Source organism: Ilyonectria robusta (genome assembly GCF_021365365.1).
Source record: "Ilyonectria robusta strain PMI_751 chromosome Unknown BGZ61scaffold_22, whole genome shotgun sequence".
Classification (NCBI taxonomy): domain Eukaryota; kingdom Fungi; phylum Ascomycota; class Sordariomycetes; order Hypocreales; family Nectriaceae; genus Ilyonectria; species Ilyonectria robusta.
Window position 1 is genome coordinate 157,008 of NW_025764456.1, and position 21,394 is coordinate 178,401.

General features: G+C 51.1%; 9 protein-coding genes across 9 annotated transcripts; 6 read left to right on the top strand and 3 right to left on the bottom strand.

Moving 5' to 3' along the window:
- Window positions 1-636: 636 nt before the first annotated feature.
- On the top strand, window positions 637-2,862 carry BGZ61DRAFT_555871 (kinase-like domain-containing protein; the record flags this gene model as incomplete). The annotated part of the gene is made up of 4 exons (XM_046255640.1): window positions 637-1,062; window positions 1,210-1,401; window positions 1,431-2,189; window positions 2,240-2,862. 4 exons carry the CDS (start codon window positions 637-639, stop codon window positions 2,600-2,602), a joined length of 1,740 nt encoding a protein of 579 aa, XP_046099197.1. The 3' UTR covers window positions 2,603-2,862.
- Window positions 2,662-3,267, bottom strand: BGZ61DRAFT_459052 (uncharacterized protein). The gene is made up of 3 exons (XM_046246842.1): window positions 3,038-3,267; window positions 2,910-2,957; window positions 2,662-2,856 (listed from the first exon to the last, which is right to left on the bottom strand). Exons 1-3 carry the CDS (start codon window positions 3,131-3,133, stop codon window positions 2,803-2,805), a joined length of 198 nt encoding a protein of 65 aa, XP_046099198.1. The 5' UTR covers window positions 3,134-3,267; the 3' UTR covers window positions 2,662-2,802.
- A 230-nt stretch (window positions 3,268-3,497) lies between these two features.
- Window positions 3,498-5,726, top strand: BGZ61DRAFT_459054 (uncharacterized protein). Its single transcript, XM_046246843.1, has 7 exons — window positions 3,498-3,665; window positions 3,719-3,775; window positions 3,833-3,876; window positions 3,929-4,266; window positions 4,322-5,148; window positions 5,197-5,307; window positions 5,355-5,726. The coding sequence occupies exons 1-7, from the start codon at window positions 3,558-3,560 to the stop codon at window positions 5,547-5,549; spliced, it is 1,680 nt and encodes a 559-aa protein (XP_046099199.1). The 5' UTR covers window positions 3,498-3,557; the 3' UTR covers window positions 5,550-5,726.
- A 1,248-nt stretch (window positions 5,727-6,974) lies between these two features.
- On the top strand, window positions 6,975-9,320 carry BGZ61DRAFT_536867 (uncharacterized protein; the record flags this gene model as incomplete). The annotated part of the gene is made up of 3 exons (XM_046254468.1): window positions 6,975-7,091; window positions 7,148-7,249; window positions 7,329-9,320. 3 exons carry the CDS (start codon window positions 6,975-6,977, stop codon window positions 9,318-9,320), a joined length of 2,211 nt encoding a protein of 736 aa, XP_046099200.1.
- A 463-nt stretch (window positions 9,321-9,783) lies between these two features.
- BGZ61DRAFT_428039 (MFS multidrug transporter-like protein) lies at window positions 9,784-11,408 on the top strand (the record flags this gene model as incomplete). The annotated part of the gene is made up of 3 exons (XM_046243726.1): window positions 9,784-10,020; window positions 10,077-10,843; window positions 10,888-11,408. Exons 1-3 carry the CDS (start codon window positions 9,851-9,853, stop codon window positions 11,406-11,408), a joined length of 1,458 nt encoding a protein of 485 aa, XP_046099201.1. The 5' UTR covers window positions 9,784-9,850.
- A 326-nt stretch (window positions 11,409-11,734) lies between these two features.
- BGZ61DRAFT_459056 (uncharacterized protein) lies at window positions 11,735-13,461 on the bottom strand. The gene has a single exon (XM_046246844.1). It carries the CDS (start codon window positions 13,415-13,417, stop codon window positions 12,005-12,007), a length of 1,413 nt encoding a protein of 470 aa, XP_046099202.1. The 5' UTR covers window positions 13,418-13,461; the 3' UTR covers window positions 11,735-12,004.
- On the bottom strand, window positions 13,421-13,930 carry BGZ61DRAFT_362514 (heterokaryon incompatibility protein-domain-containing protein; the record flags this gene model as incomplete). The annotated part of the gene is made up of 1 exon (XM_046241369.1): window positions 13,421-13,930. A coding segment is annotated over one exon (510 nt), but the record flags the coding sequence as incomplete, so codon positions are not given.
- Window positions 13,931-14,289: 359 nt separating this feature from the next.
- BGZ61DRAFT_104584 (S-adenosyl-L-methionine-dependent methyltransferase) lies at window positions 14,290-16,083 on the top strand. Its single transcript, XM_046236869.1, has 9 exons — window positions 14,290-14,487; window positions 14,549-14,583; window positions 14,642-14,734; window positions 14,788-14,810; window positions 14,865-14,991; window positions 15,052-15,089; window positions 15,172-15,347; window positions 15,428-15,847; window positions 15,915-16,083. The coding sequence occupies exons 2-9, from the start codon at window positions 14,574-14,576 to the stop codon at window positions 15,946-15,948; spliced, it is 921 nt and encodes a 306-aa protein (XP_046099204.1). The 5' UTR covers window positions 14,290-14,487; window positions 14,549-14,573; the 3' UTR covers window positions 15,949-16,083.
- A 1,497-nt stretch (window positions 16,084-17,580) lies between these two features.
- Window positions 17,581-20,404, top strand: BGZ61DRAFT_428048 (alpha amylase). Its single transcript, XM_046243727.1, has 4 exons — window positions 17,581-17,822; window positions 17,890-18,077; window positions 18,131-20,006; window positions 20,061-20,404. The coding sequence occupies exons 1-4, from the start codon at window positions 17,670-17,672 to the stop codon at window positions 20,196-20,198; spliced, it is 2,355 nt and encodes a 784-aa protein (XP_046099205.1). The 5' UTR covers window positions 17,581-17,669; the 3' UTR covers window positions 20,199-20,404.
- The last annotated feature ends 990 nt before the right edge of the window (window positions 20,405-21,394 follow it).

A 21,394-nucleotide genomic window follows, 5' to 3' on the forward strand; every position in this document is an offset into this window, starting at 1 on the left:
TTGTGCTCTGGTTGGTACGCGTGAGAACCTTTGAAAATGTCACCCTGAAGCAAAACATGCAGTCATCATGCGCCATCTCTTTATTTGTCATGTATGAGTGATTAATTTAATACCTGCGTCATATCTACTCCTCTTCCTACCATTGGATGCCGAACTTGAAAGCATTTCAGCCACAACTCTTTCGGGCAATCCCTGCTTTATGTACATGAGGCTCGGCTGCAGGTTATCTACTCGGTGTGATATCGAAAGCAGGCTGTCAAATTTTGCCCAATCACAGCAGCTGCGTTTTATCATGTGCTCAGCCAAACTTATCTCGTTCCAATCAGCGAACTCTCCAGCCCTACCATACCAATTTCAAGCTGGCTTTAGTACGTGCTCAGAATGCCTCTGATGCACCTGACTTATGCAGGGAATTTCATCGAGGTAATCTGTTTGGTTGCCTTATTTTGCTTTGTAAGTGCCGATTCGGCATTCATCCCGGGGGATGGGAACGAAAAGAGCGCATGGTCTTCCTACTAAAATCATTGATGCAACTTGAAATCAGCTTCAATCCTCCCTTCGCCTTACCGCCCAGTCTTTTCTTCAAACACTCTTCCCATTTGTTTTGAACAGGTATTTCCCTGTCAACTTTACAACATGGGCGACAACAATCTTCTTCCCCAGGTCATTATTTCTTCTGTCGAAACAGATTCCGACCAAGATCTCGGATACACGTACGACGGGGATGGTCTCGTTCCCATTGTTGATGATCAAAACACCACGCTCGGCGATCTGATCAGAGAATACGAGATTTGCGGCATTGATGGCCGTTACTGGACCCCGAAATTATTGCGCCACGTTCTGTCCAGAGATCGAGTCGAGGCGGAACTCAAGAAAACGGAGCAGACTTGTGGCGAATTGGATATTCCGCAACTTGTCAATGCTGTTTGTCCGCAAGATGAAAGCACTGGATCGAAGTCGTACTTGAAAATCTTTGCGCTCCTGGCCCTTGGAAAACAACAGAGATATCTGGCCAAGTTCATCCGTGATGGGGTCTGCGACGAGAAATTGCCTATCATCATTGTGAAAAGGGGCAAGACACGGTCGGTCCGTCTCGAAACAGACAAGTCTAAGCCTCTCGATTGCTTCGAAGGCTGGGATAACAACGACAAGGAGTGTTTCGAGAAGAATCAATGGTGCGTCACGGCCCCGTTCTTCGATTTAACAAAGGGGGCGATCTGCAAAGAGTTTCACCTTCACCGTGAGACAAGCCGGCCGTGGCGCAAGGCGAAGGATTCCGCCGAATTAGAAAACTGTGGCGCGTTTGGAGCAGTCACTCTGGTCGAGTTTCATCCCACCAGTCATTCTTTCGACGCCGCCCTTACTGGGGTAAGTCTGGTCTGGAAAGCGAGTCATCATTCCGTGTATTAACTGACGCAACTCTTCAAAAGATTAAAATGAATAGAAGCAGAATTGCTATCAAGACACTTCATGACGAGAAGTTCAACGACGAGAAGCAATTTCGCAGAGAGTTCGACCAATTGAACCGATTCAGTGGCTTCGTACATAAGCATCTCGTCACCACGTTAGGGGCCTTCAAGTACGGCAGCCAATGGAGCTTCGTCTTTCCAGGTGCGGCGTGCGACCTTGACATGTGCTTGGAGGAACAGAACCCTCCATGGAATCCTAAGACGGTGAGGTGGGCGTCTGATCAACTTTGGGGGATAATGGGGGCGCTCGACACAATACACAATCCGCGGCACCTCCATGCAAGCGGCAGAGGCGAGAAGCGATACGGTAGACACGGGGACATCAAGTGCGACAACATTCTTTGCTTCCAGGATGCAGTTGAGTCTGATCAGCATGTCCTGGTCATCTCCGACTTTGGGTTATCTGACTTCAATCGCGATACAAGTCGGTCCAACATCCCAAACAAGACAATCCCCGCTGTTCCAGGTTACCGCCCACCCGAGTGCGATATCAAGGGAGGCCTCATTTCCAGAGCCTACGACATATGGACCGTGGGCTGTCTGTTCCTCGAATTCCTCACCTGGCTTATGGGAGGCCCTACCAGCCTCGACCAGTTTCGAAGGCAAAGGGAGACCATGTTCATCAATGGATCAAAGAACGACATCTTCTTTTCTCTGATGACCTGCGAAGAGAAAGGCCCCGGAGTGTACGTGGCGCAGGTGAAGGTCGAGGTCACCGATGTGAGTCTTGAAAATTATTGCAGAGTGACAGCCTGTTCTAATCGTGGCAGTGGATCCAACAAATGAGACGTGAGATGCATTGTTCTCGCTTCATCCATGACGTCCTGGACCTGATTCAAGAGGAAATACTGGTTGTTCTGGAGAACAATGATGGACAGTCCTCGGGTACAAGGTCCTCGTCGGGAGAGCTCAGTGATGCACTTCGGCGCATTCGAAATGCTTGTGCCAAGGACAGCTATTGTATACAGGGCGTTGCGGTAGATAGATGTCCCCCGACGATCCCGGCTGTTGAGGTAGATCTTAACGAGTTCGCCACGAAGATGATCCTCGATCAGAAGCCACAGTTGAAAGATCACAAAGGAGAAACGAGAAGGTCTATGCTGCCTAATCAATTCCAGGAGATGGACAATTAGCCCGACCTGAAGTTTGGAAGATGAAAGGTATGAAAACTGACAAAACAAGAGAGTTAGTGCGTGGAAATAGTTGGTTTTATTTTATTTTTATTTCGCGGCTCATTTCCCTAGTACAACAATTCGGGCTTCCATTTGTAGAATAACTTGGCCCACCAAATGGGCGAGCCCACGCATGAATACCAATTTAGCCCAGGCAGAAATCACTGGTAATGATCTGCCTTTTTGACAACGTGTCGTAACTGGACTTGCTCAGCCTGAAACAATTGGTTACTCAAGGACACGGGGATTGGAGGATGGGGTGACTAACATCGGTGAGATGACGAGGGATGGTGCACAGGAATCTTCCACGCTTCCACTAAATGCCAGCCGTTAGCCTATGTGTCAGCCTCAGGGTAAGGAGCACTGGTGTGAGTGTGGGCGTATGGGCAGTCTTACGAGGACGGTTGAGGTACCGGGGCCAAATAACTCGGTGAAGTACTTTTCCAGAGCATCTTGACCAGTATAGGTCGCGCGAACAGGCCAGACAGGCATCTTTAGGTAAAATGTAATGGATTTCTAGGACTGAGAAAAGAGGGAGGGTTGGGATTGAAGGGAGGGTCAAGCAGAACAACTGATGAGATGGCAAGGGGGCTGGGGCGAATGCAGGGCGGTAAAAGAGGTTGCCACGACCGGCTTGTTGTCACACTTCGGCTGAGATTACACTATTGAGTGGATATAAACAGGGGGCTGTGTCGTACAGCTCAGGTGATACGTTACACAAATGGGGCGGCGAGAGGTCAGCGTTCGCTTGAAAGTGCATATCGCCTTGCCTATTGGCGCATTTATAAGGCGCAGCCGCATAGGCCCACCGGGCTTACCACTGCGTGGTGGCTAAAGCTCCAGATATCGCCGCAAGATTCTATTCTCTCAATGCCTTCCGCTGCTTCACACTTCTACACAATACCCGCCATTCACCATGGACTGGGCTGAAGATGGCTCTCTTGACAGTGAACGGGGCCTTGATCGCGTCTTTACGTTCCAAGAGGCACCAACCACAGTAGTTCGCGTGTCTCCAGACACTGAGGTTGGTTAACATCACCTTAGGACCACCTAGCATTCCAACTGATGATAGTGCAGACACCTCTGGTATGGACCATGACGAGCAGCGACGACTGGGACAATTGGTTCGACACAGTAAGCACTCCTATATTTCCACCGGACTGCGTAGACTCCATGTTGACGAATTTCTAGGAACACCCGCCCCTCGACGGATCTGCATCGGGTCTGGTTTTGATGTATAGAGGCGCTCCCAGAATACCTGCTTACCTGCTAACCAAACCATCTCAGTTTGGCGAGACGAAGTGGAGAGCGAGAATTTCCAAAAGTTAGCAGAGCTACATCGGATAAATGGCTCGAGATGGTCGAGCGTCCCAAAATAGAAATGAAAGTCACGGCTCCATCAACAATATCGACAGAGAAGTCGAAAGGACCTACAATAACGCAAAAAAGCGGCTTGCGTACATTGAAGATACTACCATTCACGAAGAATTCATTCAAAAAGATCGCTAGGCAGTTTTACATCCATCACACAATAGCTCGCACAGTCAACAGAGCCGACATGCCCACATTTTCAGCCGTAGAGGTTGAGATGGGTGCAGAAATGGGTCAGAGTTATCCTGCCTTTGGTAAATCCCTCCACCTTTACAAAAAAAAAAAGAACGTGTCTGATAATCCTGATAGTATACAACTGCCGTACTTCAAATGCTTGGGATGGTGATCTCGCGTTATCGGCAACGTATTTTCCGCACTGCGGATTGACCTTTGCTGTCATGTTCGGATGCCCCATGTCAATAGAGAAGCAAGTCCTAAAGCGCCTCAGCCGAGCAACCGCCGAGGCTAGCCACTCGCTCCTGATGCCAGGTATCCTTGTTGAACTTGAGAGATCACGCCATGTGGACATTGTGGATGACGCGATTGACATGCTTGAAGCTCGAATCGAAGAAATAGACCTGCTATCTGAGGACTCAGAAGCCATGTCAGTCGAAGAACAAGCAAAGCGGAAAGAGGAAAGGAGATCTGCGTGGCTGGACACCATGTATGTTCGGAATCAATTAATCAACTGGATCACCAATCTCGAAAAGTTATTCCGTCACGCGGACGAACTGAACAATACTGTCTTCAACGCGCAGTCACCAACCATGGATGAGTACAAGAGGAAGCCTGAAGAGTCACAAAAACTCCCGGACGAGCAGTATAACGAATCCAGTTGCTTGCCGGGTCGCAAAGTTCTATCCCACAAACTAACATCAGTCGAGACAGCTTCCGTGGAAACCAGCGACCACGTCGAGGCCGATCATTTGCATCCGTCCAAAGAATACGCAAATGAAGAAAAGCAACAGCAGAAGCCTGAGTCTCGAAGGTCTGATAAAGATGCAGTTCAAGCAGAGAGAATGCGACGGACAGGAATCAAGATCAAGAACCGCGTTCGAGATATAATCGACGAGTACCACGAGAAGGTTCGCGATTGTACAATGAGGGTTGATGGCATGACGATGGCAACGCAATGGGTATTATTGTCCCCAGTCTACACATCTAATCAGGGCTAATTTCTACAGGCACAAGGAGAAACTAACGTTGAAATCGCCATGGCTGCTGGCCGCGATTCTCGCCACATGCGTTCCATTGCGCTTGTAACTATGATATTTTTGCCAGGGACCTTCTTCGCAGTATGTCCACTCAAGAATCTTGAAAGAAAATGCTAACTTAAGCCTAGACCATATTTTCAATGGGTTTCTTTGATTGGAGCGATTCAGGTAGCGGCAAAGTTGTGTCGAAGTACTTTTGGATTTACGTAGTTTTGGCTGTCTCGTTCACAATTATAACTCTTGGTTTCTGGTGGTACCTGGGAGTTCATCGTCATTCACGGCGGCAAAAGAAGGCCGAAGAACTGGAGTTTTCCCTCGTATGAAAGCACAGTCTTTCGAAGTCAACACCAAGGTTGTTTGCGGGATTTCTTAAGCTGATAAAAGGATAGTGGTAAAACAGAGGGATGAAAATACTGTTTATCCCGCTACACTCAGAAACAAAATTCAAGCCTAGCAAAATTCATTTCCGTCAAGAGTTGAGCTCTTATGCTCAAAGCTAAGCTATCGCTAAGCATGGGCTCAGGTTCTATCACAAGTTATTAGTTACTAGCTCACAAAAAGAAACATGAACGTAACTCCCGTCATTCACTAGGTATGCACCTTCGTTTCACACTCCCGCAGACACTGAGGGGGTGTCAGGGCTATAGAGTCTGGAAGAGGACAACCAGCGGGGCGCGCTCCCTGGAACCATCGTTCCAAATATATTTTTACACGCTCCTTTGGCACTCTTATAGACAGGTAGCCTCGGCAGCTATCAAGAGATTTAGTAATATCAAACTACCCATTAACACATGACTTGACCGATGACCTCTCTAGGTTAGGACTGACTGCCATAACAAAGCTCAGCCCCAGTCACGTCTTCACATGTCTCTCCTCTGGCCTATCCCTGGAAGCTACAATAACGGCCCTTGCTAAATAACTGAAATACGTCACATTCAACTACAACTAATATATGTTGCTCTTAAAACGGCAGACAGCCCTGTGCTGTCCCTTATTCTCTTATATTAAGTCACCCTCTTCAAGGCTCTCGGCGCCAGACAGAGCCTTTAACCAGGAGGGAGACATGTCGCGAACCTGTTAGCGAATTGGGAGCGCATAAGATCAGCGCATACACAATACCATGACTGCATAACATAGACGCCTAGACTTAGCCCCCATGAAAATTTGCATTTTGCCCCGGCACCGTGGCCTATCGCGCCAGCAGTTTTGCCGGCCAGGGTGAGCAGGGCGCTAGAGTCCTTCATTCTCATTGGCAAACTGCACCACGTCACCAACGCGATCGCGACATGAAAATCGTATTGGTGTCGTCAATATCAAGGGGGGAAAAGATACTGTGAATCCAGGCCATGTAGTACAGAGCTCAGCTCTAGATTGCCGTTGGGTGGCGGGCGAGATGGAAGTCGAGACATAGATGAAAAAAAAGGCTGAGGACTAAAATAGTTGGCTATTGTAACTTTAATCCGAGTCAACGGCCGATAGAGATTCCTACTCAGTTAGCAGTAAGATTAGCCCAGTGACGTGATTAAATCCTTTTGCCACTTATTGGCTGTTTCAGCTCGCTTCGTAAGCGTATTGCACTTTCACACACATTTACATAAAGTGCCAGCCTCACTTTATGTATTGGATGACAGAGACTCATTAAGCGCTGTGGCTTCATCACATGTGATTCGTTCCCACTACATCTAGGCCGCTGTATCCTACTTCGCTGTCGCCAAATCATTTCAAGGAATGCCAACGAGTGCGTCATCATGGCAGAGATAGTAGGGGTTGTCGCAAGCGTTGTAGCGCTATCGAAATGCTGTGTTGGCGCCTTCAAGGCTGTAGACGACATCCGTCAAGCTCCAGCATTATTTCAGAATTTACAGGTAAGAGCAGCGTCATTTCCAAAGCCGCACTTACGCTACTGATGATTGTGAGTCAGGAGGAAGCGCACCTTTTCCAGGAAGTACTTCGAGAAGTCAACAACGCAGTGGGAGATTCACCAATAGGAGCCGTACACGAGATTCTATTGAAGGCGCAGAAGGTCCTGCTTGATCTAAATCAGCTGTTGACCTTGAAGTTACTCAGGCCGAGCTCGTCGCAGGGCCTGGCTAATGAACAAGGGCAACATTGCTGCCATTCGTGACGAGCTTAAGGATGTACGAGTCAATTTGCTTATCGCCCTGAGCATGCAGTCAATGTTACGCCCTGCAGAGTTTACAGCGGCAACATCGGAGACAGCTAAGCCCAGGTCACACTTTCGCTCAACTAGTGGAGAGTCTTCAGTCCAGGCGCCCCCTATAGAGAGACTACGCCGGACCCTTGAGACATTGGACGTGGACGACGGGGACATTCTCGTTGAAGCAGAGGTAAAACAGTCAGAAGAAGAGCAACCTCAGGTCGACTTCCATAGAGTCAAAGACTTGAAGACGAGTCAAGCTCTTCGGAAAGCCAGTCCTCTTACCTCGTTAGAAAAGTCCATGTCTTTTCGACCCGAGACATTGGCATGCGCCGACACGGCAACACTCTTCAGCCACATGACCATACAAGCTAGCATCACAAACATGACTCGAACCAACCTCTATGACATGTTCTACTGCAAGACGCCGAGACAGTGGATCAGACTTCGAGTATCTGTCACATTTAGCGTCGAGTCACGATTCTGGAACTACGAGAGTGCACCAGCATGCACGGGTACAAAAAAGGAGCTCCCGCCCAATGTGGGCCAGATCTTGAAAGGATTTCTCAAATCCCGCGTCAATTTACAGCAAGACACGCATCTCCAGATCCACTCGGGAAGCCAAGTACAGATCGTCAAGTCAACGTTCCAACCCACAGCGTACTTCAAGACAATCACGAACATGCTCCGCCATCTCAACTGTCCGCGCTTCTCAGAGGATTTACTCCTTCAGGTCCCGCTCCACAGGCGCGAGCGGAGCTTCTTCTTTGTTTCACGTCTGCCATCACAGTGGACGCTTGACTTTCGGTTCGGGTCGGAGAGGTCGCTTAATGATGTTCTGTTATACCAGCTTCAAGCTCTTCACTGCCTACGCGGCGCACCCGGAATGTCTCCGTTTCTTGGACTAGTTACAGATCAAGACACCGCTCTGGTCAAGGGGTTCTTATGTGAGCTGCCCGCAACAGGGCTCTTGTTTAAGACTGTTATGGCTGAAGCTACAAACTCGGGTGTACCAATTTCGTGGGACAGGCGGGAAAGATGGTGTAGAGACATCATACGAGCCGTCGCTGAAGCACATTCGAAAGGGTTCCTCATTGGCAAGCTAGGCTGGCCTATGGGCAGCGGTATTGCCGTTGATGGGCAAGACCGAGCAGTCTTATTTCACTTCCAGCCCGTCTTCTTCTACCAGAAACACCAGAGGGGCAGACTGCCACCAGAATGCAAAAACCTAGGCGCTGCTGATGGCTTTTTTACTGCAAATCCAACTACCGACATCTTCCAGCTTGGTTTGACCATCTGGCACATCGCCGCAAACGTCCACTCACCGACACCCAGTCAGTTCTGTGACTTGACTGGATGCGTTGGTAAAATGAATACCCTTTGCACAGAGCCACATGCCGACCCGGTCCAGCTCCCGCCACTTCCTGGTATACCGCAATACCTGACAGATGTCATTTACTCTTGTCGCGTTGAGAAGCCTCACCAAAGGTCTGCTGCTTGGGAGCTGCTTAAGATGTTCCCACTTGAAGCAGAGATTTGCGCCACGCCGGGTGGGCTGGGTGGACCGGTAGTTGGTACGCCTCTTGGAGAAAAGGTGCCAAGTGGCGGCAGCCCAGCCTCTTGTTCTTCAAGGACCATCCAAGACCAAAATACCCACGAACATCCCAAAGAGCTCATCTGTCACCTGGAAGAGGTTCAGAAACTATATGACAACAGCAGCATCTGCGACATCTGCAAACGACTCACTACCGATCGTAGCTTCCAGTGCATCATTTGCTCAGTTACCTCCTACGATATATGTCCCCAGTGTTTCTCAAAAGGGGTGCATTGTCTAGAGCCTCGTCATTATCTTACGGAACAAGGATCACAAGTCTTTAAGGAACGGTTGTTTTCGAACGTCAAAGAGAATGGCACAAGAGAGATTATTGTGTTATGAGGCTTTTTTTCTTCTATTCTTGCGTTTCTTTGGGTGCTGCTATTAGCCCGGGCGGTCAGTACTTCCCACTCAAATTGTCCTTTCCAATCGAGAGTTTGCCATCTTATTTTGACGACCCATATTCACGTTTTATTATCAGGTCAGATTAGTATACATATACATCCCCTCAGGCCCAGAACCTGAGCCTCAAGCTCTCAGCGATCAACTTGACACCTGGTTACCTACCTTACTACACCTACTACACAACACTAGAGTGACCCCACTCGACGAACCCCGTGCTGCTACTCTGTCACAGACAGTAACCGATGTCGGCTTAAGTTACATCCTGTGTCCCAATCCATACTAGGACCTGAACTCCACGATCTGTGTCTACCCTGTACCAATAGTGAAGACTAACTAATTAGTCAGCACGGTGACTCAAAAGCTTCCGTCCAGTTTTAAAAAGACCCAACTCGCATACTTACTTGGCTGCCTGCTCTAATCAGACCTCAATCAACCTGACAACATTCCAATTGCTCTTCTCCGGAGCCATGTCAGAAGAGCAGGCTCTACTACGCCCTGGGGCCGAGCATATCGAACCAGAAGCCAGCTCGGCTGTTATCCTCAGCTTCGAACCCAACAGCCCCGGAAACCCCAGGAACTGGCCCGATGCGTTCAAATGGCGCATCGTGCTGATGCTGGCCTGCATGGCGTTTGCAGTGTAAGACGAGCCGCCGGTACACATTGGATTGAGACATCCTACTAACCGCTATCCAGGACCTTTACGTGCATCTCCATCGTCCCAATTGCCAACCAGATCGTGGCAGACCTCGACAACGGCCAGCCAAGCTCTGTCGGCAGCGCCCTGCTTGTGACCATCTGGGAGTTCGGTGAAGCCGCCGGGCCACTGCTCATCGCGCCGCTCTCCGAAGTCTTCGGCCGCTACCCGGTGATGAACGTGGCCAACATCATCTTCATCGCTGCCACCGTCTCAGCCGCCCTCAGCCAGAGCACGCCGCTCTTCATCGCCTGCCGCGCCCTCACCGGCCTCGCCGTGGCCGTCAACGTGCTGAACCCCGCCATCATCGGCGACATTTTCGCCCCGGACCAGCGCGGCTCGGCCATGAGCCTGATTATGTGCGCGCCGCTGATCGGCGGTGCGATTGGCCCGGCAGTTAGCGGACTCATCGCGGAGCGGGTGGGATGGAGAGCTGTTGTGCTCATCGGCGCTGCGTTGGCGGTGGCGTGCGAAGTCGTTTTCCTGACGTGCTTCCGCGAGACGTACAAACTAACCATCTTGAGGCGGAGGGCCCAGAAATTGGGCAAGGGCTCTGCGAAGCGTGGGCCTGGGTTCAAGATGGTGCTGGACTCGGTTTCGAGACCCTTTGCAGTTCTATTTGGCTCGGGTGTCCTGTCGGCTCTGTCGCTATTTGGTTCTGTTTCTTTTTCCTACTTTTACGTCTTGTCCGTCAGTTTGCCGAGCATCCTCCAGGACATCTATCATTTCACCCCTGGTGAAACAGGGTCCGCCTTCGTTGCTCTCAGTAAGTTTCGAGGGAATTCATCTCATCGCGTCATGACTTCGAAGCTAACTCGCTTATCGGTATTGGGTCTTTCGTTGCGATTGCCATCTGCCACACGACTATTGATAAAATCAGCATGAAGCTTCGCGGGTCACCCAATAACCCCAATCTGCCCGAGTATCGTCTTCCCCTTGCCATCGCCGCCGGGCTCGCAATGCCTTTTGTCATGGTGGCGTATGGCTTCATCGCACAGTACCGACTCCCTGTGTGGATTCTGTTGACGGCGGCGGCATTGCTTGACGGAACGACGCTGCTGATTTTGATTCCATTGTCGTCATACGTGGTAGATGCTGGCGGTGTTTACTCGGCATCGGCTATGACGGGACTCATTGTCACAAGATGCCTCATGGGCACATTCCTACCTCTGACTACCGGGCCACTGGTTGAAGCTCTCGGCTATGGCTGGGGGATCTCGATTTTCGGGGCCTTTAGCCTCCTCCTGGCTCCGATTCCCATGCTGATTATGCGGTACGGCGAGAAATGGCGGCAACGATCAGAGTATACACGTGAGTCGGAGAATGAGTAACGAGCAATAATCATTTGGGCTGGTCGATGTAACCCTGGGCTGGTCGATGTAACTCTGGGCTGGAGAAAATATGAATACACCCTAATGATAGAGATCCGGGAAATGCTAAGGATACTGGCAGTTGAGGGTTTAGAATTCGGATTGAGAAAGATTATAGGACCTGGCTAAGGGGAGAAGTACAAAATGGATACAGCGCTGAGGGGAGCTATGGAAAGTGAAAGTTAAAACCTGCCAGATTGAAGTAACTCTAGATAAGCTAGAGCAGTATTAAAAGTCTAAATGAAAGATCTATGGAGTATTTAAAAAGAAAGTAACCGGCCTGAATATTAACTTAGAATATAATAGTCTATAATAGCGGCCTGTTACTTCCTATAGTCAGCCCAGTGTATAGACATAGCTTAGACGCATAGGATTAGAGAAGTTACATCCCTCATATAGCTCATGACACATTTCGGGGTCATCATGAGACGCATGATAGCCTTATTTCAGGCTTTCCTAGACAACCCAACTTTCCTTTCTTTCTCCTTTTATGACAAACTACATCACTGACCCAATGACCACGATCCCGCCCTATGGCTTGCTCGCAAGCTTGATTCTTAGCATATTATAAACTGCTCAACAGTCAAGTTCTTACCCAAGAACTCCCCACACATTATCCCATGGACATAAGCCTCACCAATGAGCTCATGGTAACCAAGCCCGACTTCTCGAATGAGAAAAGGACTGTCTCCGCCAAGGAGGACACATATAGTGTCTCCGACACGCAGGGTTTCTTGTCCAAGACCAAAATATCCCCGTGACGAAACAAAGACTCGCCGCCGGGCAGCTTCGAGCTTCATAGTGTGAATGTAAGGTTTGGAAGCTCTCCTCCTCCACGCTGAGTCTGCTTGGTGGGCGATCCCTACAAAGGCTTCAAAAGACTTCTTCATCCATTCAGATGCCGCTGGCCGCATCTTCAGTTTCGTGTCGATGACGGCGTCGCAGTCGGCGATTGGTGTTCTCCACAACGCGTCGTACCTCGCCTCTTCTGAAGGGTAGGCAGTCTGCTCTCTCGAGCCGAGATCTCGGAGAGAATCGGTTAACAGAGACATTCGGCCCTCGTTGTCAGAGTCGTCTTCCCACTGCGGGTCCACCTGATACGGCACCACCGCCTCCACCGTGTCAACTCGGTATCCAGACAGGACCAGAAGCCTGTTGTGAAATTGGTCTGATTTGAATGCCGTGCGAGATCGAGACATGGGGCCGGCGGCGGAGAATCTGCCAATGCTGCGGGGCCCAAACGTAGATGGGACAGGGACTGACCAGTCCGGGACCCATGAGGGCAAGGCCTTGACGTTCCGGGGCCCGGAGACGGCATACAAGATATCAAGCGTTCCCGAGCGAGCCAGGATCGCCTCGGCAACGTCCGTGTAGATGGTTGCGCAGGTCTTGGCGTAGTCAGGGCGGATGTTGAGGACGTCAGCATCGCAGGAGAAGCCGAGTATCGCAAAGACGCGGTCTCGCGGATCGGTCGCCTCGTAAGCCCACTCGCCCAGATTCATCGTGACATCGCACAACAGCGCCTGGAGAGGGAGCTTTCGTTTCCGAGCCGTCACCAGTTCCAGGGTTCGTCTGGACAAGAACCCGACGCCGGCTTCGGCCTGCAAGATGCTCGGGTCGCCAGCATCGCAGCCGCCGGCCCGGCTGCGATTCGATATCTTGTTGGCCAGGAGCTTGGCGCAGCGGACGCCTGCCCACAGGACATGCTTCGAGATTGTCTGCCGTCCGCAGTGGAAGGCGACGTTGGTGTTGACGGCCGCCTCCTGCAGGACCCAGACGCGGCGGAACCACGGCCGCTCCAGAACCTCCTGAATTGATCGAGGGTCGAAACATGGCACGCCGTCCGGGAACCACCGGGGCTCCATCAGCTCAAGGACGCGGTCCTCGGCGTTGATTCCACTGACGGGGTTGTCCGCGTCCTTCGGTATCTGCTGAAGATGGCCGTGTGTCTGGAGTGCCTCTGTCCCCATCTTCCGCAGCGTCTCGACCCCTTCCTCGGCGCCGCCCCCGTTCGGCCCAAGCCAGACGAGAACCATGGAAGCTCGCATAAAGATTTCCGCCATCATGCCTACCTGATGGTTCTTCTCTGCCTCATCGTTTTGATTGATGCAGATGGAATCGATCCAGATCCTGAGCGCCAAGTCATCCTGCTCGAAGTGTTGGAGAGCTACCGATAAATTTTCCGTGACTTGGGCGACGCTGTTGTCCAGATAGATAGCGACTCTCTTCGCGGCGTCACCCCAAGTGTACGACAACGCCACATATGGCTCTGAGATTTGCGAGGCAGTAGTTCCCAACGCGACAATTTGAGTGTAGCAGCTAACGTACTGCCGTCCCGTCCTTTCTCTGAACGACTTTGGGTAGAGTTCAACGATCCGAAATTCTCTGCGCTCCTTATTAAGTGGTCTGTAGGCCTGATGAGGAAGCCTCAACGCTTCCCCTGTCGAGATTGTTTGAAGAACAGCACTAGGTAGCGGTGCCATTATATCAGGCTAGGAGCCAGCGTTGAACAGTACTGACCGTGCTACCCGGCCTGTCGTCACACATAGGCGCCACAATCAGAAAGATGATTCGGTGCTTCAGTTCCTCAAGGCTCTTTAGGGCAAAATACCTTTGTGTTGCGTCTCCTGTTTTGGCGTTCGGTTGCTACTAAGTAGTCGCAATTACTGGGCCCTCTCTTCCATCATCTTTCAAGCTACCCTGTCACCACATCCTCGTGTCAGACAGGAAGGACAAGGTAGTCGGCTGATAAGGACGGCAGTCACCTGACAACCCCGCACGTTGATAACCCACTGATTTATAAGTGGTTATTCCCGAGTGGGCACTTGAAATTGAAATAACAAAACAATATACCTCACATGCTCTTTCAATCTTGTTCAGCCACTCTGGCCGTGACTATTTATACTATCTCAGTATGACAGATACTGAGGAGGGGCCAGCTACCACTTCGGCTTCGCTTCAACCGCCGCGGGGTGCACTGGTGGGGACGCCGCCTGCAGACACAGCGCAACGTGGCCTGGTTGAGGTCGATGATAACCTTGTAATATTAATTTCTAGTCTTTCATCTACTACTTGCCGCATGCTCAGACTGCCTCTTTTAGATAAACGATACGGACTCGGCTATTGATGACACTTTGTGAGCCATCCATCCCCGACATAGTCTGCCATCGGCGCGTTAGTGTCTAACTCCCAAGTGAAAAGTTCCGTCTACACGGCGTCCCTAGCCTCGAGCGTCGTCAACTATCCAATCGAACATGGTCGTCGATATCATGCCTACCGAGCTGGCAGTAAGTCCACAACCTGGACGATGGCTTAGTAACATGGCTAATGACTCTGGAAGGGTACTCGCGGCCAAACGATGAGGTACGGGCCCTATCCTGATCCACGGATGACCAGGAACTGATTTTCAAACCCTAGATGGAGATGGATCGCCTCCTCCTTATTCATGATATAATTACGAAACTCATTGGTGGGCTGTATCTCGCTCCGATCGATAAGACCAAGACACATCGCGTTCTAGACATTGGAACCGGAACGGGAATATGTGAGATCCAGAAGCCTAGCTTACCTGGCCTTTACATGAGCTGAGTAGAGATTCTAAAAGGGGCTGTCTCGATCGCCGATGCATTTCCGGCAGCAATTGTAAGAACATCTCGTCGTTGGAAGTCGACAAAACATCTCCCACAGCTCCCCGCTAAGAGACTAACCTTTCTTTGTTCAATAGGTCATTGGAAACGATCTCAGCGCTAATATGCCTAACCTCACCCCGCCAAATGCCAGGTTTGAGATTGATGATGTGGAAAGCCCGTGGTTTTATGAGGCCAAGTTTGATTGGATATTCTGCAGATATATGGCTGCCAGCATCTACGACTGGCCTAAGTTGGTAAACAACATTTTTGAGTAAGTTTATACACCTTCACCATCTCGGGCTGAGAATATGCGGTCCTTTGAATGAGAAAGCTAATCCAATGCTTGGCCAGAAACCTGGAGCCAGGGGGCTGGGCAGAGTTCCAGGACTTCGACTTACAATACTACTCAGAGGATGGCTCCTTGGCAGATGATGACCCACTGTTGGTCTGGATCTCTACACTCCTCGACGCCGCGCGATCGCTAAAGAGAGATCCCAACCCCGGGTCAAAACTAGAGGGTTGGGTGAAAGATGCTGGTTTCGAGAATATTGTCCACAAGCGATATAGAGTGCCCATCGGACCGTGGCCTAAGGATCCCACGCTGAAGCAAATCGGCGCACACAACTACATGCAAATCAACGGCGGGCTCGAGGGATTGACCTTGAGACTGTACACGAGCGTCTTGCACTGGAAGGAGGACGAGATCTTGGTTTTTCTGTCACAAGTACGGAAGAGCCTGAAGAATCCAAACGTCCACGCAATGTTCGACCTGTAAGTTTTTTATTCCCTCTCTTACGGTCTGTAGACTTTCAAGGAGCTGCGCTGACACTTATCTTAGTCATGTCGTCTACGGTCAGAAGCCCGAGGAATAGGCCTCTATACCTGTTTTCCTTTTTTTCGTAGTATCCCCCGTTGAGCATATTAGACAAATTGCATCGCCTTACTTTATCGTAGTTTTAAGTTCAGAATATGGAAGTGATAGGATCCTGTTGACATCTGAAGACACGCCCCTTAAAAGTGCTCCTCTTATACTCCTTCCCGCTTGTCATTCCTCACCTTATATTCCGGTTGTGATCTGTTCAAATTTGTATAATGAGTGGATTAACTTTGTGTTGTATCCGTTACGATCCAATTGATCAATCCAATACTGTTCAAATTGATGATGATGATGATGATCGCTTGTTCCGGTCATCCGGGCGATGAACACTTGGCGACCCTGGTACAAAATCTTTGTCGACATTTCATTGCGGTCTTCTCCGAACCACCCGAGAGCATGCATGTGACGATACCCTCATAGCAATACTGCCGAGCCACGATATCTACTTTGGCACTTCAAGGGTCGGCTCGTGGCTCATGTGCAACCCCGCATTAAGACTTCGCTTCGGCATCGCACTCTGGTCCCATCGGTCCTTTTCTCAGCCCTAAGGTCAAGCGCCGGTAGCAAGCAAGAACATCACCATGAATGACCAGTTCAGAAGGCCACTTTCGGGCCTTTTTTGGCACGCACTGAGTGCCTGCGCCCTCATTGACCAATCTGCCATTGTTCAGTGCAAATAAACTACTGCAAGGCCCGAGCCGAACTTTCATCATCAGACAGGGGTTTTCGGGCCGACAGGCAATTGAAGCATTATGACATGGGGAAATTTCCCCGCCAACCAGCCCTAAATAGGTATGCTAAGTAGCTGAGTAGTTGTATATTGTCTTGTGAATGGTCCTTTCGGTTACAGCTGGGGTTGGCAATGGCGGAGTCTCCGCCTCCCCTGTCCTGTTAATTCCTTTTCGTCCCCTGACGTATGCTCTTACTTTCTTAGCACCCCACGCACGTGTCGAGGAAGCAGCCTATTTTTCACCTGTTTACTTAGCGAGGGCATCATAAATCGCGAACAGGTAGAAGCAAACACGGCAAAGCTAACAGTATTCATGGACCTTCTGCAAGTCATTCAAGAAGTATCCAACCAGTTCACTTCTGAAATGGATCGAACGGGGCTTTGCGCAACACACCTCTGAGAAATTTCTGGACTTCTAGAATTGGGATCTCGCTAACACCAAGTCCACTTCTATACCAAAGAATCGCTACCCCATACTTTCAACACCAACATTCGATGACCCTGCACCTCCACAAACAACCCGCAGTCCCAGTTCCCCCCACACTGCCCCGTGAGGACACGGAGCGTCTTCATCCGGCTCAGCGCTACTGCCGACAAAGGGCCGGTTGTTCCGCCGTTATTTGTCGATGGACACGCTTCGGATAAGGCGTTGCAAAACGGCTCTACCAAGTTCGGGCTCCCGGCCGTGTGGGGTTAGAGGCCGTGGTGTGTAGTCCAAATCCGGGGTACGGCGGTCCAGGCCTTGGCCAATCCATGTGCACAATTCGGACCGAAGGCTGGTAGAGCATGATAATGTGGCCAGATATTGTGATGCTGCGGTGGACATCGTTTCTGTAGACGAGGTGCATTTTGACAGCAGATGCTTTTGATTAAGCGATATAAATCAGAAGCATTGCTGCATCACTCTGCCGGACAAGTCTCTTCTCAAGTGTTCGAAACAAACCTCGTTACCAGTCTCTGATACCGCTAGACAGAGCCCAGTCACCATGCGGTTTCTGCCCAACGCATTGTTTGTCTGGCTGCTCCTAGCCATAGGGACTTTGGCAGCTCCATCTAACCCGGCGCTCGAGAAGCGTGCAACCCAAGTGTCCCTGATCAGTTCTACCTATACTGACTCCACGTTGGCAGGATCCATCAAGGTGAGAGGAAGCGGATGACTGTAAGAGGTCCACACATTTGCTAACGATCTGACTTTGAGCATGCTAGATCCAAAACATTGCCTATACCAAGGTTGTTTCAGTTTACTGGGCCGCGGGTTCAACATGGATGAGCACGCCCATCTCAGCGTCCTATTCCACTGGACCAGATAGCACCGGTTATGAGACATGGGTCTTCTCAGGAAAGGCAGCGTCGGCAACACAGTTCTACATCTCCTATACCGTCTCTGGCACAACGTGAGTGTAACACACCATACTATAAGGAGTTGAGGCACTGAACCAAGTTGCAGGTATTATGATCCGGGCAACAATGTCAATTACCAGATAACCGCTTCGACTTCAAAGACTAGTACCTCCTCAACTAGCACACAGTCGTCCACTACCACCACTACCACCACTACATCGACATCCTCTTCTGTCCCTGCAGGCTCCGGCGGGTCAGTGTCCACTAGCCCCATCCCGCCGTTCTACTCAGCAACAATCCCAACCGAAGCTGCGGCCACAGCGGCCAGTGGATGTGAGAACTTCAACGGAAAGGATTCGTGCGCGTCCGGTACCACCTATACGGTCCCAGACGCGGCTGAAAATCGGCGATGGCAAACGCCGCCCAAGGGGGATACCGCCTACTTCGACACCTTCCAGTCGTATCGCTCGTTGACGGGCTATGCAGACATCCAGTACAGCTCATCGAAGACGTCGGCTGCCGTGGTGGTCAACTGCTTGTCGCGAACGGGCGAGACGCTCACGTATAGTTTCAACGGGGCGAACCAGAGCAGCAGCGTTTATCAGGCCACTCAGTCTACAAAGGGTGGGCTCAGCATCGTCGTCTACGGTAGCAGCGGGTCGGTACTGACCCTGGATCCGCTCTACTTCCTCTGGGAGAATGCCGCCATTGCCGGCGGGCAGAGCTCTTTCAGCGATGGACAGAAGGGTGCCATCGTTGAGCTTTTCGGCTGGCCGTATGCAGACATCGCGAAAGAATGCTCCTTTCTCAGCAAGGCTGGGTACATGGGCCTCAAGATCTGGCCTCCGCAGGAGCATGTCTGGGGATCCAACTATTACGAGCCTGACAACCAGTTCCGGCCGTGGTATTTCGTGTATCAGCCCGTCTCGTACCGGCTGCAATCGCGTATGGGATCGCGTGCTGAACTCCGTGCCATGATCCAGACCTGTCGTGCCGTTGGAGTCCGCGTGTACTTTGACGCCGTGCTGAACCACATGTCGGGCAACGGCAACGACGTCCAAAACCACCGCAACACCGACTGCTCCCTGTACACGGGACACAACGGCACGGCCGGGTCACCGTTCTACACTTGGGGTCAAACATACCTCATCAACCCCTTTTCGGGTACTCGGCCAACGCTCGAATTCCCGGCCGTGCCGTATGGTCCCACAGACTTCCACTGTGAGCGGTCGCTCAGCTCGTGGACAGATGGGCAAGTCATCACCAAGGGCTGGCTGGTGGGACTGACGGATTTGAACTCGGAGAAGCCATATGTCCAAGATAGAATTGCGACGTACCTGGTCGATGTCCTGTCTCTTGGTGCGTCTGGCTTCCGCGTCGACGCTGCCAAGCACATCGGCCCAGCCATGATGGCGCAGATCTACAAGCGCGTCAAGCAGAAGCTAGGAGGAGGCGACTTCCCCGCCGACTTCATCTCATGGAACGAGGTCATCCTCGGTGGTGAGAAGGACCTGCTTGCCTGTGGTGGCGGCGAGTGGAGTTGGTACACCAACTTCAACAACGTCCTATCGGCGGCCGGGCTCTCTTCTACAGACATTGCCAAGATTAAGATATGGAGCTCTGATTATCCTAAAGAGTTCCCTGCCTGCGGCTCCTGGGTCATCCCCGCATCGCGGTTTGCTATCCAGAACGACGACCACGACCAGCAATCGCCTGGCTCTTCCAGCCGAGATATGGGCGACACAGGAAGCGTCTTGGTCAAGGACAAGGACATTTCCAAGCATCGGTCCTTCGAGGTCCAGCTCTTTAGCCGCACCGATGGCGATTGGAGGATTAAACTGGTGCTGAGCAGCTATATGTTTGCATCCAACGGCGCCTCTGGCTTCCCTGATGGCAAGAGTGACTGCGCGCTGTATACGGGGAGCCAATCCGCGAGTGGATGTCTCGGCATGGCCTATGATCAAGCCTACGTGGCCTCAGCTGTAAGTCACTATGAAAGCTTCTCTTGTTTTGTTCTAGCTAACTGTTCAACCTAGTGTGGCTATGGGGGAGGCACCCTGACGGCGGGGAAATACACGCGTGTTCACCGGGACGTGTCCATCATTAATGCCATGCGCGCCTGGGTCGGCCTTGGCTCCACGACGGCGGCGGCCCTGGGTATTTCAGGTTGCTAAAGCTTGACGTACATCAGCTGGAAGGGCGCCAATGCTCCGAGAGCAGATGGTTTCTGTGTTTGAGGAGGCGAGCACTAGGTGCGAGCGGCATTATTTGGTTTCTGAGTATTGTTAGCAATAGCAGCAGTGTCTGATCCAGCGCTGATTTAATTCAAGGAAGTCAAGTTCGGGGCTCTAGCTTGATTACTTGAAATAAAATTGTCTATAAACTTGCTTGACTTGAATTGAATTGATATGCTTATGTCGAAAGCGCTACCCTGAGGCCAGGATAAGTAATTAGTAACCCCAAGACTGTAACATGACGAACACGACTGCTCCGTGGAGACGACAGGCTGGACGAGTGTTACAAATACACAGTAGCTCAGGTGGTCTGGCACGACAGAAATACATGCATCCGGAAGCGTGAAGGACTCGCGCGGCGACAGGCATTAAGGCCTCAACGACGACTTTCTTTGTGGGTGTCTGCACGACTCATGTGCATTGCCAGCCCTTCCAAACTAATGAAACTGCGCCCTCCATACTAGCACCTTTACAGCCCACTCCGCCAACAGCGCGACGAGAACCTTTGCTGCATCTCCAGAAGTCTCTTAGAAATTTCCTGGCTCCGAATTTCCCGAGGAGATGTGCCAATCATAATCTTGCCACCTTTCGTGCCAGTCTTGGTGTATTCGGCATCTCCTTCATGTCCATCCTTGCCCTAGCGTCGTCTGTTTCCCATATTTCCCTCCCTGACTCGCTGAACTGGGAGCATGACAGAAGCACATGCCAGCCAGCTGCATTCGCAGAGTGATGTCATCTACAGCGTAGGTGGTCTCTCTGACGATTGCGTTGAGGCAGGTAGCCAAGTCAGGATCGGCTCGACGATGACACCCCGATTAACAGCAATTGGCCAGAAGTCAGAGTTGGCACACAATTGAGTCAGGTTATTACAGGGGTACCGAGACGAGGTAGCAGTTGAGTTTCCCGCCATCGCGGAGCGAGTCATGCTGCCCTAACAACGCGCGTCTCGTCTGCTTCCAACTCTAGCAAGGCTGAATAACTCGCCCAGCCGGCAAACTGCTTCCCGGGCAAGACCAATAGACGCAATGCAGCTTACACCCACTACGTTAAGTGTCCGGGACCATTTCATGTGGCTTTCCGCTGTTGATGAAAGACCTTCGTCCATAGATTGCCTTAGGCCGAGCTATTGCAGAAAA

Excerpts from the sequence above, each read along its gene's own strand:
- BGZ61DRAFT_459052 (XM_046246842.1), bottom strand. The coding sequence starts at position 3,133 with ATGCCTGTCTGGCCTGTTCGCGCGACCTATACTGGTCAAGATGCTCTG. Across the intron at positions 2,958-3,037 it reads CCGGTACCTCAACCGTCCTC|TGGAAGCGTGGAAGATTCCT; the intron begins GTAAGACTGCCC and ends GCTGGCATTTAG. Across the intron at positions 2,857-2,909 it reads TCCCTCGTCATCTCACCGAT|GCTGAGCAAGTCCAGTTACG; the intron begins GTTAGTCACCCC and ends CAATTGTTTCAG.
- BGZ61DRAFT_459054 (XM_046246843.1), top strand. The coding sequence starts at position 3,558 with ATGGACTGGGCTGAAGATGGCTCTCTTGACAGTGAACGGGGCCTTGAT. Across the intron at positions 4,267-4,321 it reads TCAGAGTTATCCTGCCTTTG|TATACAACTGCCGTACTTCA; the intron begins GTAAATCCCTCC and ends TAATCCTGATAG. Across the intron at positions 5,308-5,354 it reads TGCCAGGGACCTTCTTCGCA|ACCATATTTTCAATGGGTTT; the intron begins GTATGTCCACTC and ends ACTTAAGCCTAG.
- BGZ61DRAFT_459056 (XM_046246844.1), bottom strand. The coding sequence starts at position 13,417 with ATGGGGACAGAGGCACTCCAGACACACGGCCATCTTCAGCAGATACCG.
- BGZ61DRAFT_104584 (XM_046236869.1), top strand. Across the intron at positions 15,348-15,427 it reads TTGGTAAACAACATTTTTGA|AAACCTGGAGCCAGGGGGCT; the intron begins GTAAGTTTATAC and ends ATGCTTGGCCAG. Across the intron at positions 15,848-15,914 it reads GTCCACGCAATGTTCGACCT|TCATGTCGTCTACGGTCAGA; the intron begins GTAAGTTTTTTA and ends CACTTATCTTAG.
- BGZ61DRAFT_428048 (XM_046243727.1), top strand. The coding sequence starts at position 17,670 with ATGCGGTTTCTGCCCAACGCATTGTTTGTCTGGCTGCTCCTAGCCATA. Across the intron at positions 18,078-18,130 it reads TATACCGTCTCTGGCACAAC|GTATTATGATCCGGGCAACA; the intron begins GTGAGTGTAACA and ends ACCAAGTTGCAG. Across the intron at positions 20,007-20,060 it reads AAGCCTACGTGGCCTCAGCT|TGTGGCTATGGGGGAGGCAC; the intron begins GTAAGTCACTAT and ends TGTTCAACCTAG.